At 41.4% G+C, this 17,988-nt stretch overlaps 1 protein-coding gene across 4 annotated transcripts in view; it reads left to right on the top strand.

The window, feature by feature from the left end:
- Positions 1-1,151: 1,151 nt before the first annotated feature.
- PCDH17 (protocadherin 17) overlaps positions 1,152-17,988 on the top strand; it is a 113,202-nt gene continuing 96,365 nt past the window's right edge. Inside the window, exons 1-2 of one of the 4 annotated variants that reach the window (XM_070471163.1) lie at positions 1,154-1,723; positions 1,834-6,212. In XM_070471163.1, the coding sequence (XP_070327264.1) occupies positions 3,642-6,212 (2,571 nt within the window). In that variant the 5' untranslated portion in view covers positions 1,154-1,723; positions 1,834-3,641. Of the gene's footprint in view, positions 6,213-17,988 lie in introns of all 4 variants that reach the window. The other 3 variants (XM_070471164.1, XM_070471162.1, XM_070471165.1) reach the window with 3 other exon arrangements.

Genomic DNA, 17,988 nt, shown 5'->3' with positions numbered 1-17,988 from the left:
GTGGTGGTGGTGGTGGTAGAAAGTACGAATTGTACCAGATCTCCCACTGATCTGCCTTCATGCTTATGTTTCAGTTTCTACGCATAGAAGCTTGGCAAATATGGTCATCAACACCTACTTGGTCTTAAGGACACAGCATTCAAATTTCCACATGGAACTTTAATAACAAGATCACGGTAAACAGAATACCTCGAAAACTACTATGAGTGAATACTTGGATGTCAGCTTTACTTTGAATCTGGGCTGAGATGGTGGCGACAGTAAAGGGTAAAGCTCTAAGAATTACTAGCTAGATTTGGGTTTTAACAAGCTCCAAGCTTGAATTGACCGTGAGCCTTTCCCCTTAAAGGAAAGGCACTTTTTCCTCTGGGGAGACATGGCCTCTCTTTCACTGGGCTTCTGCTTTTCTTCTGAAGCACTTTCATAATCAAGTGACTTTCCTTGCCGGGGTCCCTGGGGACCGCTGATTTTTCTCTGAGGACGCAGAAAGTTACATATTGATTGCTGTTGCTCGCGGTTTGTTTGCACCGGCGCGGGCAGACGCGGGCGCGCCAGCACCCTCGCATTTACACACACGCTGAAAACACAACACACACACCCTGCCTCAGAAACACGTACACACCCCTCTGCGCCTCATTTAGATGGGTCCCACGCGCAGCCGGAAGATCTACGCCTTCCTAGGTATGGGTGAGTGTACGGTGCGTGCGTGCGTGCGTGTGTGTGTGTGTGTGAGAGAGAGAGAGAGAGAGAGAGAGCGCAGAAGTCCATCAGGAAGACCGCAGCTATCTTATTCTGCAAGCACGCTGCGATTCCGGCTTCCGCGTACATCGGATAAAACAATAAATAAATCGCTGTCAAACTTTTTTTTTCAGATTCTTTTTCCAGAGGAAGACGGAGGAGGCGTTTCTCCCGGCAGTTTAAGACTCGGGGGGCCCTGCGGCGAGGCCCAGGGCGCCCCCGCCGCGGCAAGCGCGGGGCTGGGCCAGCCCGGCCGGGCCGGGTCTCGCGGCTCTGATCAATGGCTCTGAGGCGCCGGGACCGGAGGCCCCGCCCCCTCCGTCTGTCCGGCGTTCCCATTGGACCGGGGCCGGGGAGGCCGGGTCTGGCGCCTCGCGCCTATTGGCTGGCGGGGAATCAGTATCAATGTTTAAGCGGCGGCGTGAGGTGAATAGAGTCAGTCAGCGAGAGGCGCTGGGGAGAGAGTGGGGACTGCGAGCCCGGCGGATGCGGCAGCGGAGGGCGGCCGGGGGGACGCCGCTCCAACTGTTGAATTTTCACCTTTCCTTTCCACCGGTGCTGTGCCTGCAGACATGGATTTATTTGCTTTGAAATCGCACGTCTTTCCCAGGCTGTGAGCTGATCCTGTCAGGCACCAGATTGAAAGAGACCACCCGTGACAGAAAAGGAGGAAAAAAAAAAAAAAAAAGCCTCCACAACGGACTGCACAATTAACTACGCTCACCAGTACTGGACTTTGTGAATAGAAAACACTGACAGGAAAATCGTGAACTGTTATGCGGAGCTAAGCTGTGAACAGTCTCTCTAATCCAGATTTTTTTTCTCTTTTTTTTCTCACCCAAGTCTCTGAAAGATTTGGGGGTTCCTTTACGCCTAACAAAAAGGGAAGGTTTTTTTTCTTTTTATTTTTTTTCTTTTTTAAAATAAAAACACCTAGCAAAACAGACGCCTTGCTTTCCAGAGCCTCGGACTCCGGCAGAAAGAGGTAGAGTAAAAGTGCTGCTGGATTCAGCTTCACCTCCCTCCTCCCCTCCCTCCCTTTCTCTCGCTTTTTCTTTTTTTCCCAAAACATGAATCTGGCTTTTCTTTCTGTAGAGTGAGTCAGAGAAAGCGTTAGGAAGAAGCCACAACTAATGTCTGTGAAGGGAGGACCATGAGGCGAGAGTGAATTCGATTCGTTCCGCTGCTTCTGACTCATCCGGCAGATCGGAACACCTGCATTTCTGGATGTGTCATTCCCGTTTGTCGAGGCGCCTCGAGAACCCGAGATAATGTGTAGACAGACCCGCGCCTAGCATCCCCTGGGCGGTAGCTCCCCGGGGCGGGTGCCCCGGCTGGACCGCCGCGGCCGCAGCTCTTCGTCCGCTGCCCTCGCGACTCGCCCAGAGAGACTGTGAGAGCGAGACTGCAGAATGCATCACGCCAAACCTTGATGTGTTCCTTTCATCCAGCCCACTCCTACTATAGGAAAAAAAATTGAAGAAAAAAGAAAAAGCCCGCACTTTATTCGCTTCAAATATTCACCACTTTTATTCCTCGCCAAGGTTTTCCTTTCTAGATGAAGAGGACTGGGAGGCAGGGCCATTGGAAGGAGATGCTGAATAGAAAGAAAAGAGAGGCACTTGACAGCCCAGCCCTGTGAATGCAGAGACTGTTTCCCTTCTAGCGAGAGACAGGGAGAGTGTGTGTGTGAGGACTGGGAGGGTAGCTCCCCCTTCCTTTTTATTCCGCCTTTCCCTCCCCCTTCAAATCTGCACATCCAACCATGAGTTGCCTGTTGATTTCCTTTCGCCTGGGAAGAAAAGCAAACTGGAATTAAACTGCAGGGAGAGAAGTCCTTGCTCGCGGGCAGAGAATGGGATGGTAGCGGTGGCTACTGGCTCAGCATAGAGAAATCAGAGTGCGTTCTACCAACAGAGGCGGAGATACATCTCTACATTTTCCCCCTCCCAACAGACTCAAACCGCAAACGCCGATCAGGCTGTGGCTTCCTCGACTTGGGGGAGAGCCTTTTCCGAGGAAGAGAGGGAGGAGCCTCGTGGAGGGAGGAAACTACAAATCCGGACACTAGTTCTTTGCGCTGCATTTCCTCCCCTCCCTTCGGCTGCTCGGAACGGAGAGAGAGAAGGGGGGAAAAAGAAAAAAGAAAGAAACACCCTTGGCTTGGAGATGCAGTCTGCCGCCACCGCTGCCTCAGCCGCCAATGCAAGATTAGATCTCTAAATGCAGCAAAACGCTGCCTGAAAACAGACCAACCCGCGAAGCAAGCAGACATTTCACAAGGCTCCGGGGAAGCTTCAATATATCTGACTCTCTCTCTCTTCGTTGTTCCTCATTCCCATCAATTTCATCACTGGAGAAGAGAAACAAGTAAGGATTTCACTTTCTGATCTGCCTAGAGACACACCTCCCTGCTCCCTCCCCCACTCAATGTGAAGAGTATTCCGGAGGCAAAAAGCTGGAGTGGATTTGCAGCGCCCTAGCGGGAGTGAGGAAAACCTACGGATTCTTCAGCTCATTACCACCCTCCCCAGACGCTATTTCCTTCTTATCGCTGGTCTCATCGCTCAAGTTTGAGTCACCCGAAGTCCTGAAGGGAGAGACAAAGCCCCGGGCTCGCCCCCAGCCGCAGGGAGCCTCCGCCTTGTTCAGTGCCCCTGCAGCTCCGCTGCACCGCTGCTCCCAGCCCAGTGCGGATGCTGTAGATCAACAGGTTCGGGGAACTTGAGCGGAATAAGGAGAGACCGCCGGGTGCCGCATCCCGGGAGCGGAAGGAAGAGAGGATCCAGAGATTTGTGGCTCGCGTCGGGCGCGGAAGCTGCGCCCGGGGCCCCAAGCTGGCGCGCACCCATCCGCTAGCCCCTCCAGTCCGGCTGCTTCTGCCAACACCCCGCCGGTCTGGGATGTACCTTTCCATCTGTTGCTGTTTCCTCCTATGGGCTCCTGCCCTGACACTCAAAAACCTGAACTACTCCGTGCCGGAGGAGCAAGGGGCCGGCACGGTGATCGGCAACATCGGCAAAGATGCTCGACTGCAGCCGGGGCTTCCGCCCGCAGAGCGAGGCGGCGGTGGTGGCGGGCGAAGCAAGTCCAGCAGCTATCGGGTGCTGGAGAACTCGGCGCCGCACTTGCTGGACGTGGAAGCGGACAGCGGGCTCCTCTACACCAAGCAGCGCATAGACCGCGAGTCTCTGTGCCGCCACAACGCCAAGTGCCAGCTGTCCCTCGAGGTGTTCGCCAATGACAAGGAGATCTGTATGATCAAGGTAGAGATCCAGGACATCAACGACAACGCTCCCTCCTTCCCCTCGGACCAGATTGAGATGGACATCTCAGAGAACGCGGCCCCGGGCACCCGCTTCCCTCTCACCAGTGCGCACGACCCCGACGCCGGCGAGAACGGGCTCCGCACCTACCTGCTGACGCGCGACGACCACGGCCTGTTCGAGCTGGACGTCAAGTCCCGCGGCGACGGCTCCAAGTTCCCAGAGCTGGTTATCCAAAAGGCACTAGACCGCGAGCAGCAGAACCATCACACGCTGGTGCTGACCGCCCTGGACGGCGGCGAGCCGCCGCGCTCCGCCACAGTGCAGATCAACGTGAAGGTGATTGACTCGAACGACAACAGCCCCGTCTTCGAGGCACCCTCCTACCTGGTGGAGCTGCCCGAAAACGCCCCGCTGGGCACAGTGGTCATTGATCTGAACGCCACCGACGCCGACGAGGGTCCCAACGGTGAAGTTCTCTACTCTTTCAGCAGCTACGTGCCCGACCGCGTGCGGGAGCTCTTCTCCATCGACCCCAAGACCGGCCTGATCCGGGTCAAGGGCAACCTGGACTATGAGGAGAACGGGATGCTGGAGATCGACGTGCAGGCCCGAGACCTGGGTCCCAACCCCATCCCGGCCCACTGCAAGGTCACGGTCAAGCTCATCGACCGTAATGACAACGCGCCGTCCATCGGTTTCGTCTCCGTGCGCCAGGGGGCGCTGAGCGAGGCGGCCCCGCCCGGCACCGTCATCGCCCTGGTGCGGGTCACCGACCGAGACTCGGGCAAGAACGGGCAGCTGCAGTGCAGGGTCCTGGGAGGAGGCGGGCCGGGCGGCGGCGGCGGCCTGGGCGGCCCGGGAGGCTCCGTGCCCTTCAAGCTGGAGGAGAACTACGACAACTTCTTCACGGTGGTGACCGACCGCCCGCTGGACCGCGAGACCCAGGACGAGTACAACGTGACGATCGTGGCGCGAGACGGGGGTTCGCCTCCACTCAACTCCACCAAGTCGTTCGCCGTCAAGATTCTGGACGAGAATGACAACCCGCCTCGCTTCACGAAGGGGCTCTACGTGCTGCAGGTGCACGAAAACAACATCCCGGGAGAGTATCTGGGCTCGGTGCTGGCCCAGGACCCCGACCTGGGCCAAAACGGCACGGTGTCCTATTCCATCCTGCCCTCGCACATCGGCGACGTGTCCATCTACACCTACGTGTCCGTGAACCCCACCAACGGGGCCATTTACGCCCTGCGCTCCTTTAACTATGAGCAGACCAAGGCGTTTGAGTTCAAGGTGCTTGCTAAGGACTCCGGGGCGCCCGCGCACTTGGAGAGCAACGCCACGGTGAGGGTGACGGTGCTAGACGTGAATGACAACGCTCCGGTGATCGTCCTGCCCACGCTGCAGAACGACACAGCCGAGCTGCAGGTGCCGCGCAATGCCGGCCTGGGCTACCTGGTGAGCACCGTGCGCGCCCTCGACAGCGACTTCGGCGAGAGCGGGCGCCTCACCTACGAGATCGTGGACGGGAACGACGACCACCTGTTTGAAATCGACCCATCCAGCGGCGAGATCCGCACGCTGCACCCCTTCTGGGAAGACGTGACGCCAGTGGTGGAGCTGGTCGTGAAGGTGACGGACCACGGCAAGCCCACCCTGTCCGCGGTGGCCAAGCTCATCATCCGCTCGGTGAGCGGCTCCTTGCCCGAGGGCGTTCCTCGGGTGAACGGCGAGCAGCGCCACTGGGACATGTCGCTGCCGCTCATCGTGACCCTGAGCACCATCTCCATTATCCTCCTAGCGGCCATGATCACCATCGCTGTCAAGTGCAAGCGGGAAAACAAGGAGATTCGCACTTACAACTGCCGCATCGCCGAGTACAGCCACCCGCAGCTGGGCGGGAGCAAGGGCAAGAAGAAGAAGATCAACAAAAACGATATCATGCTGGTGCAGAGCGAGGTGGAGGAGAGGAACGCCATGAACGTCATGAATGTGGTGAGCAGCCCCTCCCTGGCCACCTCCCCCATGTACTTCGACTACCAGACGCGCCTGCCGCTCAGCTCGCCGCGGTCCGAGGTGATGTATCTCAAACCGGCCTCCAACAACCTGACTGTTCCCCAGGGCCACGCGGGCTGCCACACCAGCTTCACCGGGCAAGGGACTAACGCGAGCGAGACCCCAGCCACGCGGATGTCCATAATTCAGGTAGGAGACTTTTAGCGTCACTGGGACTTCACTTTCTTGTTGGCCTGGGGAGCTGTCCTGAAACCTTTGAAACAGGACGAGCCACACTGCCAGCTGCTATGAGAGGGGCACTTACTAGGATTTCCACTTTGGCCACTGCCTGACCAATATATTCTACATATAACCCCTCCCATGTGAATAGTCAAAAACCTACAAGATGTAAAATGTCTTACTTTTGTTGCATTTTAAACGTTTATTTTTTTTTATAGGTTTTACAATGTTACCTGGGTTCAGTGTTCACAGTTTATTTTACTTTGCTTGTCTGCATTTCTCTCCGCAAAAGAGGATTACTAGAGTAGAACATTTTTTTTTTCAGTTAATTCACTTAAAATGTTTGTATTTCATTAAAAAAAAATCTGATGGCAAAAGACAGAAATGGATTCCCCAATATTAAGTAGTTGACTACTTTTTAAAAGAAGCAAACTACTTAAGTACAGCATAGCAACCAACAACCAGTCAGAATTTTCAGAGCTTGACTCAATATCAGTTTTTACCACCACCCCCCAAATCAGTGCTTCTCTTTGAAAAGTATTCTAAAGGACACAAATCTTATTAATTCTTCAGCTGAAACTGCAGACAGTGCATTAGTGTAGCTTAAGCTTGGAAATGTGAATTATACTCTGAAGATCTTTGAGAAACTTGAAAAAGTATAGGCTCTAGATATGACTTGTATATATCTATGAAAAGTTTCTATTTATTTTGTCCTGTGATTTTCCTGATCTGTTTCCTTACGGTCATTGAGAGATGAACAGATACAATAGAGGGGCGGTCTCATTCTCTGCTGTGAAAACAGGAGGCAAAGTTGTACTAAAGGCACCTGTACCAAAAGAGAATTCCAGGATGCATTTAGTTTGCATACTGCATATTTTCAGTATATCTAAGTGATATTTAATATACATCAGATAGTAGATTCACATTATTGGTATATGAAAAAAACCTAACTGACCCAGGATGGGCGCTAGACTAACAAAAGCAGTTGACTGTAGAAACTAGTTACTACCTAGTTTCTTTATCTACTACGGAGTTGTATCACAAAAACAAACTTAATTTTTGCTTATCAGTGTGTGTTGCTAAAGATTACTCTGGATGAGCAATACTTGCAATTTGAAATTGAGTTTACTGAAAGTGACATTTTGGGAGGAAAGTTAGGTTGGGGTAAATGAAAACAATTTGCTCAGAAGTTTGTGCTTTGAAAAAACAAATACCTTTTAGTGACACTTGACTCAGTAATGTTTTTTATTATTAAAAACATTTATTATTATAAAACAGTAGTAGAATTTCATAATCTTATCATTTTAAGCAGAAGTGTAACGAATAATAAAACTCAGCAAAACAGTATCATAATATTTTAATGTCCTTATAAATCAGACTCATACTGAACACTACTGAATACTTAAGTATCCACTGTAGTTTTAAATCCCATTTTTTACAGTGTTTACTATACACTAGTAATCGTGATTTTTGGAGATCTCTATACAACTGAACAAGAAATTTCTCCCATGAAAAATTATAGTTTCTATGAAAGTCTGTGTGTAAAACTGGTATTTTTGATAATTTCTATAAATACACTTGTTGTATACTTTTCTTATAGTTTTACCATTGACAGTTAAAAAGATATCACAGAGGGTTAATGCGTAATGTTCCACTTCAAGTACTATGAGTTGAATTCTTATTTAGTGTCCAATAAGAATGAAGTTTGTGCAGTGAGATCCTCAGCAAGTCTGATTCCTGATCAGTTTAGTGAGGAGCGATCTTGGGTGGAAGTACCCAGGAGGTTTTGCTGGACAGGGGTCCCTGTACAGTGTTTACACCATACTGTTCTTGAAGCTGGCCATTGCCCGAGGGACAGATGATGATGATTCCTCTCATTAGCAGTAAAACTTGAGCCAGAGCAAATCACACACACACACACACACACACACACACACATACAGTCAAACAAGGCTGGGGAAAGAGTTTGAACAGAAAACAAAGGAGGCAAACTTCCTTATTTTTCTGCTATTCCCTTTCTTCCAGAATCTTACTTCATGACATAAAGGCACAGGATAAGTTTAAGCTCTTGAAATGGTTTCCAACCTGGCTCAGTTGCCCAGATTTCTTCTGCCCTGGGAATATCCTCAATATACAATGTTAAAACAGGCTCTTTTGTTTTCTACTGAGTTTTTGCAGTCTTATAAGGGATGCCTTTTAAGTTCCTAATATGTTAATTTCCTTTTAAGTGTGTCGGGTTTTTCTCAGTGCCTGTTAGGGGGAACAGAGTAAATTGAGTACAGTGACCTTGCTTTTTTTTCTTTCTTTTTTAAACTAATGTGCTGCAACCACTTTATGCTGAAGTGACATGCTCAAATTAAAGTGTTCAGGCATCCCATATTCTTGTTTCAAGTTCATTTATTAGTGTGTGTTTATTTAACACAGCCTGCTGAGGAAACATACTATTAAACCCATGTATTTCTGAAGGAAGAATTTTAATCCACAGAATACACATGGACTAGGAGCTATTGGGTCTGGTTTATCTTTATTTTCCAGCATCTTGGGTGCTGTTTAGAATATTACCAGTGCATTTCTATTGATGAAATGGAAAAAAAAAATCATAGTTTTGAGATACACTGTTAAAGTGTGGTGAAATGAAATTTAGGAACTTTGGGATTTATAAGACTCATGGTACAACTCAAATTAAAATTTCTCAAAAGATTTTGTGTGAGTTGCAGGCTCTAAAATTTTAAGACTAATATCTATAGATTTTTCAGCATGAATTTTTATTGAGAATAGATGCCGAAAAATCATGTAAGCTGGTGTAAAAACAGTGGTTTGTGAAAGGTATTTTATTGCAGATTTTCTTCAAGTTTCTTAGCCCATGTAAAGTCAGTCTATAAAGTGTTCAAACAATTGACTAGTGATTAAAACATCCTCAGTAGTGTGAGTCATAATACAATACTATTATAATGAAATATCTTATTAACTTTAAAGCCACAAAAGTAATTTGGAAGAAAACAGGAATACAGATTTTCCGGTCAGTTAGACAAATAGATCATTATACAAATTTATAAAACACTCTTCATCGGAGCAGTTTTCATGTGGATTATTTCATAGTTTAGTATGAGAATCTAAAATCAAGTGGAGGTCATTATTAATTGTCAACAGTTACTGCTAAAGGTGACTTATCAAGAATTATTTATTAGGTAGCCAGGTAAATTTTCCACAGATGTTTTCAATGATGTCCTGGTTGCAAGAGGGAGCAGGCTGGGAACTTCTCACTGGTGGGAGAATTTCCAGTTTTGTTTGAACATCTGTGTTTTCAGTTTTTTTTTTTTTTTTTTTTGATAGCACCTAAAATGTAGTCATCTTAATATGCTGTCATAGGAGAAAATATGTTGAGCCAACAGAATAAGATATACTAAAATAAATTTTTGAAAGGAATACATTCTTACACAGTGTTTTACAGTTCAATTTTAAAAGATTCACATTCTGGTTGACTTTAGACTTTTTATCCTGGAAGAGGAAATCCTTTTGATATACCTGGATGGCCTTTTCAATAAAAGTGAATTAAACATATGAAAATACCTTCAGTCAATCCAAATATATAAAAATGAGATTGAGGCATAGAGGACTCTAGTATCATAATGTAGACAATAAACTCAGTATCTTAGAATGAAAGGGTGAAAGACAAAATACATCTTTCCTAGCAACATTAACCGTTTTCTGTCTTGTTCCTACTTCTCTAATATAAGAGATTTTTGGCTTGGGGCCCGGATGAGTTCTCAAGACCTCAATTTTCACAACTTCATACTCTGGTATGGTAGGCATTTCAGTAACAAGCACAAAGTATGTGAATAACTTTTTTTAATTCATGATTTTAAAGAATCTTTTTCAGTGTTAGTCCAAGATGAAACAGTTTTATTAGGTAAATGCACTTATTTCCATAAACTCGATATACGTCTCTACTTCTAGGGTTTGTGATGGGCTTAGTAGGAAGGGAATATCCCTATCTTACTGCATGCCTCTAGAATTATCTTGTCTAATTGCATTTTTAAAGTTTTTTAAAAGATAGGTTTAATTTCTACTTCAAATTCATGTGAATACACAATCATAAAACATATCTTTCTGTTTTTGAAGTTGAAGTGTTAGTCGCTCACTCATGTCCGACTCTGCAACCCCATGGATTGTAGCCCACCAGGCTCCTCTGTCCATGGAATTCTCCAGGCAAGAATACTGGAGCGGGTTTCCATTCCCTTCTCCAGGGGATCTTCCCAAACCAAATTTGAACCTCGGTCTCCTGCATTATAGGCAGATCCTTTACCATCTGAGCCACCAGGGAAGCTGGCTTCCTGTTTTTACTATATATTAAAAATAGTACGAATAAAGTAGGGATAAACTTTAAAAGATACTCAGCAGTTAAGGTGGATACTCAGCAGTTTGAGTTTCTTTGGAGACGAGTTTAAAGTTCAAATTATTATCATTCTTAATATGTTATTATTTTTATTCTTAGTTTTGTGTGTGCTTTTGAAAATCTCAGCTGCAGTGTGAATCTCTGTGCATTTCTCTATTTTACAATAAATAAAAAAACAAAAGTCATAACATTTTTGCTATATGAACTAGAACCCTGAGGCTCACTTTTAGTATCAGCTGATCTAACTGCTCATAAGGTAATAGTTTCTTTAACAATTATTTCTTAGTTTTCAAGAAAATTTTCAAAATATTAGCTAGATGGTACTTTATTATCTTTAAGGTCTTATTCTTACATCTTTACCAGTCTTTTAAAATGTAACAGTAAGATGATTTTTAATTTTATTTAAGTTCTTTGAGTGACTTCTACAATTTTTCTTGAATTCTATGAGTGAATTTTGTAATATCAATAAATACTATTATATAGAAATCTGCATGGAGGATTTTATTCTTGGCATCTTCTTGTTATTTAAGGCTGTGTGCAATCATGAAATATAGAAGGCCATAGAAAAGCATGCTAAATAAAATTCCTATTTCAACTGCTTGAACATATTTTTAGTCAAGAAAATAAATATACATGTTCTAAAGCATTACCTGTTGCCTATAACTATACTGATCAAGTCACACTCAAAAAATAAAAAAAGAACATATTTTCTAAAAACTTTTCTTTATAAAGTTGCTCTTATAATACATTTTATTCACTTTTTTATGATGCATAGATACACATTTATATATGAGGTTAAAATAAATGTTAGTTTTAAAATAATCCCAAATATTATCTCTTAAAAGACTAAGAAGTATACATATTTAAATCTGTAGATAAATATTTAATACTGTTGAAAAGGATAATATTTATACTTTATCATGTTTCACTACTATTGTCAGGTTTCAAATTTTTCACTGTTAGTACTGCTTATGTAATAAATGCGGTAGAAATACATCTATATAAGTAAGAGATGTAAATTAAGAAAATATTTAAAAAAATTAAGGTTAATAAAGGTTTACATGCCTTAATTCAGGGAAGGCTGGCTCTGCCCATATTTATGAAAATGTAAATAATCAAACTTCCTGGCCAAATTAATGTATGCATATACATGTGTACATGTCCTTACATTTTTAGTATAATGTACATAAAGGGTCAAGCACAAATATTTAGCCCATTTTTATACTTTTTTATTTCCAAGGTAGTTTTCTTTTCTAGGATGAACTCAAACCTTTCTTTTTCCTTGAAAATATTTTTAAACTTGATAATCTCACTGTTTAAAGCTTCAAACATTTTGAACTTCCTTAAAATAGAGGCAGATATTCCAGAGTAGTTCAGGAATAACTGGCTTTCTGTTGACAGTAGGTTGGAGTTTATGTAGATTGGGACTTCCCTGGTAGCTCAGATGGTAAAGAATCTGCCTGCAATGCGGGAAATCCAAGTTTTCTGATTCTTTGGGTAGTGTGGTGGGGTGTCTAGAGGCACTGTGAGAGTATATGCTGGGAGCCTGGTGATGAAACCAGAGGGGAAGGTGAAACCTCTGGAATTGGTCTCATGCCAGTCAGGAAGTGAAACTTAACTCCCCTATGCTGAGAAGTCTTGCAATACACTCAATAGTGGGTAAATTCTTACAAATGCACCTGCTAATTGTGATTTTAGTCATTGCTTCAGAATGTATTCCCCTCAGTGATTCTTCTGTTTAATAAATCCCACTGGGCATTATCTTAAAGCCATCTTTTAGTAAAGTCATTAGAGAGAGGGTGTTTTGTTTTTTTTTTTTTCTATTGAATTCCTTCAACCAATGACTGTCTATTTTTTAGAGACTAACATAATGGTCATCTTGCCTATCAATTTGAAGATAGTGTTGACTTCTGACACTCATCTACAAAGCACTTTTAAATCTTCATTGGACCTACACTAACCTATTGTCAACCTGTTTTAGCAAAGGAGACGTTGACAAGAATTCCCTTCAAAGGCACACAGTATTTTATAGTTAGTCATAGCTTTCACCACTAGCTTTGACAGTGATTTATTGCTATCCTTTGGTCTGCTGAAATAAATTATCTTATAATAAAGAAGTTCTTAATGGCATCAACATTCTGTCCTGTGACTAAGCAGAAGCCTGTTCTTGCTTCCTTGCTACTGCAGAAGTATAAATTCAATATTTTTAAGGTAAAGCAAAAAAAAAAAAAAAAGAATGTAACAAAATACAGATGCAAAGTTGTGGAGTGTGGGTGGCATTTTTCACTCTTGTGCACTGTGTTCTTCCAGTGATAGACTGTAAAATTGGTTTCAGACAGTGTTTGAGAGAATCTATTGATATACATGTGACACACTTCTGTTTGTCTGTTCTGATCCTAGTGACATTCTGATTACTGGTATTTGTAGTCTCTGCCCTGGATCTATTCCAAGGAGTTTTATTGTAGTGAAATGACTCTTACAGTTCATTGAGCATCTAGCATAACTGTGCTAAATATGATTGGCACGTTTGCATATATTTATTAAAAAATAAGGCAGTTAAACAGCATAATTATGGGAAAATGAATCATAACAATAAAAGACCATTTAAGTTAACAAGCTTTGTGATCAAAGGATAAATACAGGTTGGATAAATTAGACTTTAGATGTAACTAATCTACATAAATAGACTCTGTTCTGATTAGGGGAATGGAATATATTAAAATAATTTAATGGTATAAGAAATGCATTTTATTTCATACATTGTGAAATATTTAAAGATTTGAGTTATTTTATTTATATTTCTATTCTCTGAAGTTGTTGTGAACCATATTTGTGTTGAATGAAAAGCAGGCAAGGTAAAGATGGCTATTATCTTGTAAACTTTTGTTTGGTAGAATACACACTGTAAGAAAAATATTTATTTTTTAGGCTTATAATATTTTTTATTGATTTTTAATTAGTGAAACATATTAAAGGGGCCATTTAAGGGAAAATTTCTTGTTTACTTCTTTTATCAACTAGAAGCAGCCTTTGTAGAATATGAAAGTGTGAACATTAAAGCTCTATTTCATGTTTTCAAAGCTATATATTCATAATTGTTTTTTAGATATATGCTGTTTTCAAGAAACACTGGATACATGTTTGTAAATTATATTAATATGGATATATATAATATGGATAGTGACTATATTCTCAACTTTTCTAATGCTATTTTGATGGGCATATATATTTTTAAGTGATAGATTTAACTTACGTGACTCAACTAATTTCTTTCCAGCAACTGTGGTGCTTGGATATGTTTTCTTAAGCTTCACTTGGTGGTAACTTTAAAAATGTAATTTAAGCATAAGTCATCAACTGGTATACTTTTACAATATTTCTACCTGAATCAGTAATCATTGTTTAGCAATGACTGAATTATACTTATACCTAGAATTTTCATGTCCTCCAATTCAGTAAAACTCAAAATATATATATATATCCCAAATTTTGATAGCTTTTATACAGCAGAATCACAATTATTTTATTATAGGAAGAAATGTACACAGGGTCAAAATTTCATTTTTATTTTTAGAATACAATTTTAGACAATCAATGTCTTAGAAAAATGTTTAATTTTTATTTATGTGCAGTACAAACATTTGTATCAGTTTCAAGATGCAAAGCTATAATTTTCATACTTATGATGTATTATTTCCTTTATTTTCACAGATTCCCATGTAAAAACCTTTGCTAAAAGATCTTCATTTTATTTTGCACACAGCATATTTTAACAGAATATACTGAGATTATTTTAGGACTGAATGTTTGATAGATGTTTGCTATTTTTCCACACCAGAGCAACTGAATATGCAAAACTGACATATATATGTAAACAACTCACTTATAATTGCCACGAGAAGGATTATCCATCCATAGTATGAGGTTACCAAAATGCACTTTTACTGATGCAAATAAATAAAAATTTCTGGGCAACTTGAAAAATAATTAGCTTTGACTTCAATAGTTCTATCAGCAAAATCCCAGGAAATTGCTCGATATTGGTGACTTCTATTACTGTGTCTTCTTAAGACACAAAATTTCTATTTTGCTTTGGCAGTTTTGCATCTGTTTTAAAATAGTTTATTGCAAATCAACTTAATGCACTAAGAATATGAATAAGAGGAGATATAAACCATACAAAATGAAAGATAAATCAACCATCTATCATTACAAGCATTCCCATTAAGATAGAATTAAAGATTGTGTGAAAACTTGCCTTCATATAGTTTTAAGGCAAGACACTTGATTGCTTTATGTTTATTATCTTAGCTTTGGATGACCTTGTGTAACATTAATGAATTGTGTTTTTTCTTTTTGTTTTAAACCAACCCTTACTCTCTTACTTTAATCTTGATTGATTAAATTAGAAATTTCTGACTAATGAGAAATGTTTGGAGATATAGGTGACTCTTACTTGGCATGGCATAGGCACAGAGTGCATTTGTAATTTTAGGAGCAATGAAAATACATTGGTGCTAATGCATAAATCTAAATGTAGGATAAATTTATCGACACTTTATTGAGAGAAGATATTATATGAAAAATAGGAAATATTTTGATACAATACATAGATTGAAAAAAAATAGTTTATAACCTGATACTTTAAATGTTGGCAGATGCACGGATAGTAACCATTAGATAAATTTCCGGATCCTGACCTTCTAGGAAGGCTAGTATTTATTCTTAGATGATAATAAGGCAGAAAATAAGGGAATTATCTTAGTAACCAAATCTCACTCCCAGTCAAGATAAGGTTACTGACAAAAGCCTATTCTGTAGTGTGGCCCTCAGGTCAGCTGTGCCAATACCAACAAATGAAGCAGAATGACTAAGCTGGGAGAAACCAGACAGGGAATACATTTAAGGAGACTTTTTTTTTTTTTTCCCCTGATTTTGAGCAATAGGTTTTCCATGATTTTTTTTTTTTTTATAATCGAGACAATTACATAGTAATTTGGGTTAGAATGCATGCCCAGTTCCCAGTTTCAAAACCCAATTTGTTACCACCTGTGGCTATTTCTATTAAAAAAAAGAAAAGAAAAAAAAACATAATTACTATGAGTCTCAGCAGTCTTCCAGTAAATTTTTGCAATTACAATGCTTCCCTTGGGCAGATGTGTGAAAATGGCAGATTAATTCCTGCCAGGATCTTTCTGTTCCTTGTGCATTTTTAGTTTTGGTGTTGCCTGCTTATTAGAGTGGCTCTGTTTGCTCTGGTTAAAGGTTATGTCAGTGTTTCCATAATAAATCTCTAGAAATGAAGATTCACAAGTCAGCCATTAAATTTTGCCTTAGGTGAAAAGTTGACATGTAACGTCTCAGCAAAGAAGTAGTTATTATTTTCCATCACACTCTGTTGCTGGGTTAAGTTTGAAGTAAATGGTAGCAGGACCATTTGGCAGTGTTGAAAAAGCAGGACTTAGACTAGCAGGCAAAAAGAAAAGTGCAGTCTTTTGAACTATGAAATAATATCTAATCAACAGAAGCTGATGGAAGTATTTTAATTCTGTGCTTCATCTCTAGCTACTTAATGCATAAGATTTTTAAAGAGCCACAATAAAAATATTGAGACTGGATAGCTAACAAGAGATTTAACACTCCACAATTTCTGTTCATTCCTTCTTTTCATTATGATGTGTAAAGTGAAAATGTTAGGCACTCAGTCATGTCCGGCTCTGCAACCCCATGGACTACAGTAGCCCACCAGTCTCTGTCCAGGGCATTCTCCAGGCAAGAAGGCTGAAATGGGTTGCTGCTCCCTTCTCCAAGGGATCTTCCCTGCCCAGGGAGCAAATCCTGGTCTCCTGCATTGCAATCAGATTCTATACTACCTGAGTCACCAGGGAAGCCCTGAGATGTGTAAACTATATTCTTAATAAAGACCTAATTGATTTACACACAAAATAACCAATGTTATTAAGTTTGAATAGTTTTGAATCTCTGGTTCAGTGTTATAACTCTTTATTCATAAAGCTAATTTATCATAGAGCAGTCTAGATAGGAGAATGGTTGAAGATAGTGATCACATCCATCTTGTTTGTCTCTGTAGTTGACAGACCCTAACATAGTTTAATACATAGTAGGCACTTAAAATATGACTTATTTGTGATGTCATATGATCACTGATCAGATGTGAGCCAGGTCTTGGATTCAAACCTAGAAGTTATTAAGGTTAAAGCTAAGGTTGTTTATAGAAACATGTTGAAATATTGATCTGTTGGTAAATAATGTATTTGAAGATGGCTTATTTGATAATTTCATTCATAGTTATTACATTTTTAATAACTGCGATGACAATTTCTACAAGTTATACTGATAATATTGCCAGCCTATGGGAAGAAAATGGGTGGTCAAGGTTCACAATTTCCACAATATGTTTATATTTATGTGTGTAGATATATAAATATGGGCTTCCCAGGTGGCACTAGTGGTAAAGAACCCACTTGCCAAGGAAGGAGCCTTAAGAGATGAAAGTTCAATCCCTGGGTTGGGAAGATCCCCTGGAGGAGGGCATGGCAACACACTCCAGTGTTCTTGCCTAAAGAATCCCGTGGACAGAGGAGCCTGGTGTGCTACAGTCCGTAGAGGGGCAAAGAGTCAGACACTACTGAAGTGACTTAGTATGCAGGCATATATAAATATAAATATGTATAGTATATATGTTATCTTTAATTTACATCATATCAGCCGAAACAGTGTTGGTCAGAATGTCTTTCTTTTGTTCTATTACTTGGTATGGTTTATAAAATATTGAAACTATGCAATTCAGATGTTAAATCTTAAGATGTTATATGTTATAAAGATGTCAGATGTTATATGTTATATATGTTAAGGCTTTGAAAACCCCACAGCTGTAATAAACAAAGAAACAAAGAAACTAGAGATTTTCCTGGCAGTACAGTGGTGAAGAATCCACGCTATAATGTAGGGGATGCAGGTTCTATCCCTAGTTGAGAAACTAAGGTCCCGCACACTATTGAGCAGCTAAGCCTGTGTACCACACCAAATAAATAAACTCAATAAAGACTAAAAAAAGAAACTAATGTGGTCCTTTTTTCTATGTTTTAATTTTAAGATAATTATATGTATAGAGACTCCATAAAATGTACTTATTTTCTAAATTGACTTTTAATAAAATGAAATCATAGATAAATGGTAACTAGTAAATTTTGATTAAATTTATTTGTATTTATTTACATCTAATTTTATGAGTTAATCATTTTCGTACCAGCCATTTGCCATTTATAGATGGGAGAAGAAAATCACTAGGGCAGTTATCAAATTCATGTAGTAATAATAACCCAATTT

The sequence above is a fragment of the Odocoileus virginianus genome, chromosome 8 (genome assembly GCF_023699985.2).
Source record: "Odocoileus virginianus isolate 20LAN1187 ecotype Illinois chromosome 8, Ovbor_1.2, whole genome shotgun sequence".
NCBI classification, from domain to species: domain Eukaryota; kingdom Metazoa; phylum Chordata; class Mammalia; order Artiodactyla; family Cervidae; genus Odocoileus; species Odocoileus virginianus.
The sequence above is the reverse complement of the archived record's forward strand: the minus strand, read 5'-3'. Positions and strand labels throughout refer to the sequence as shown.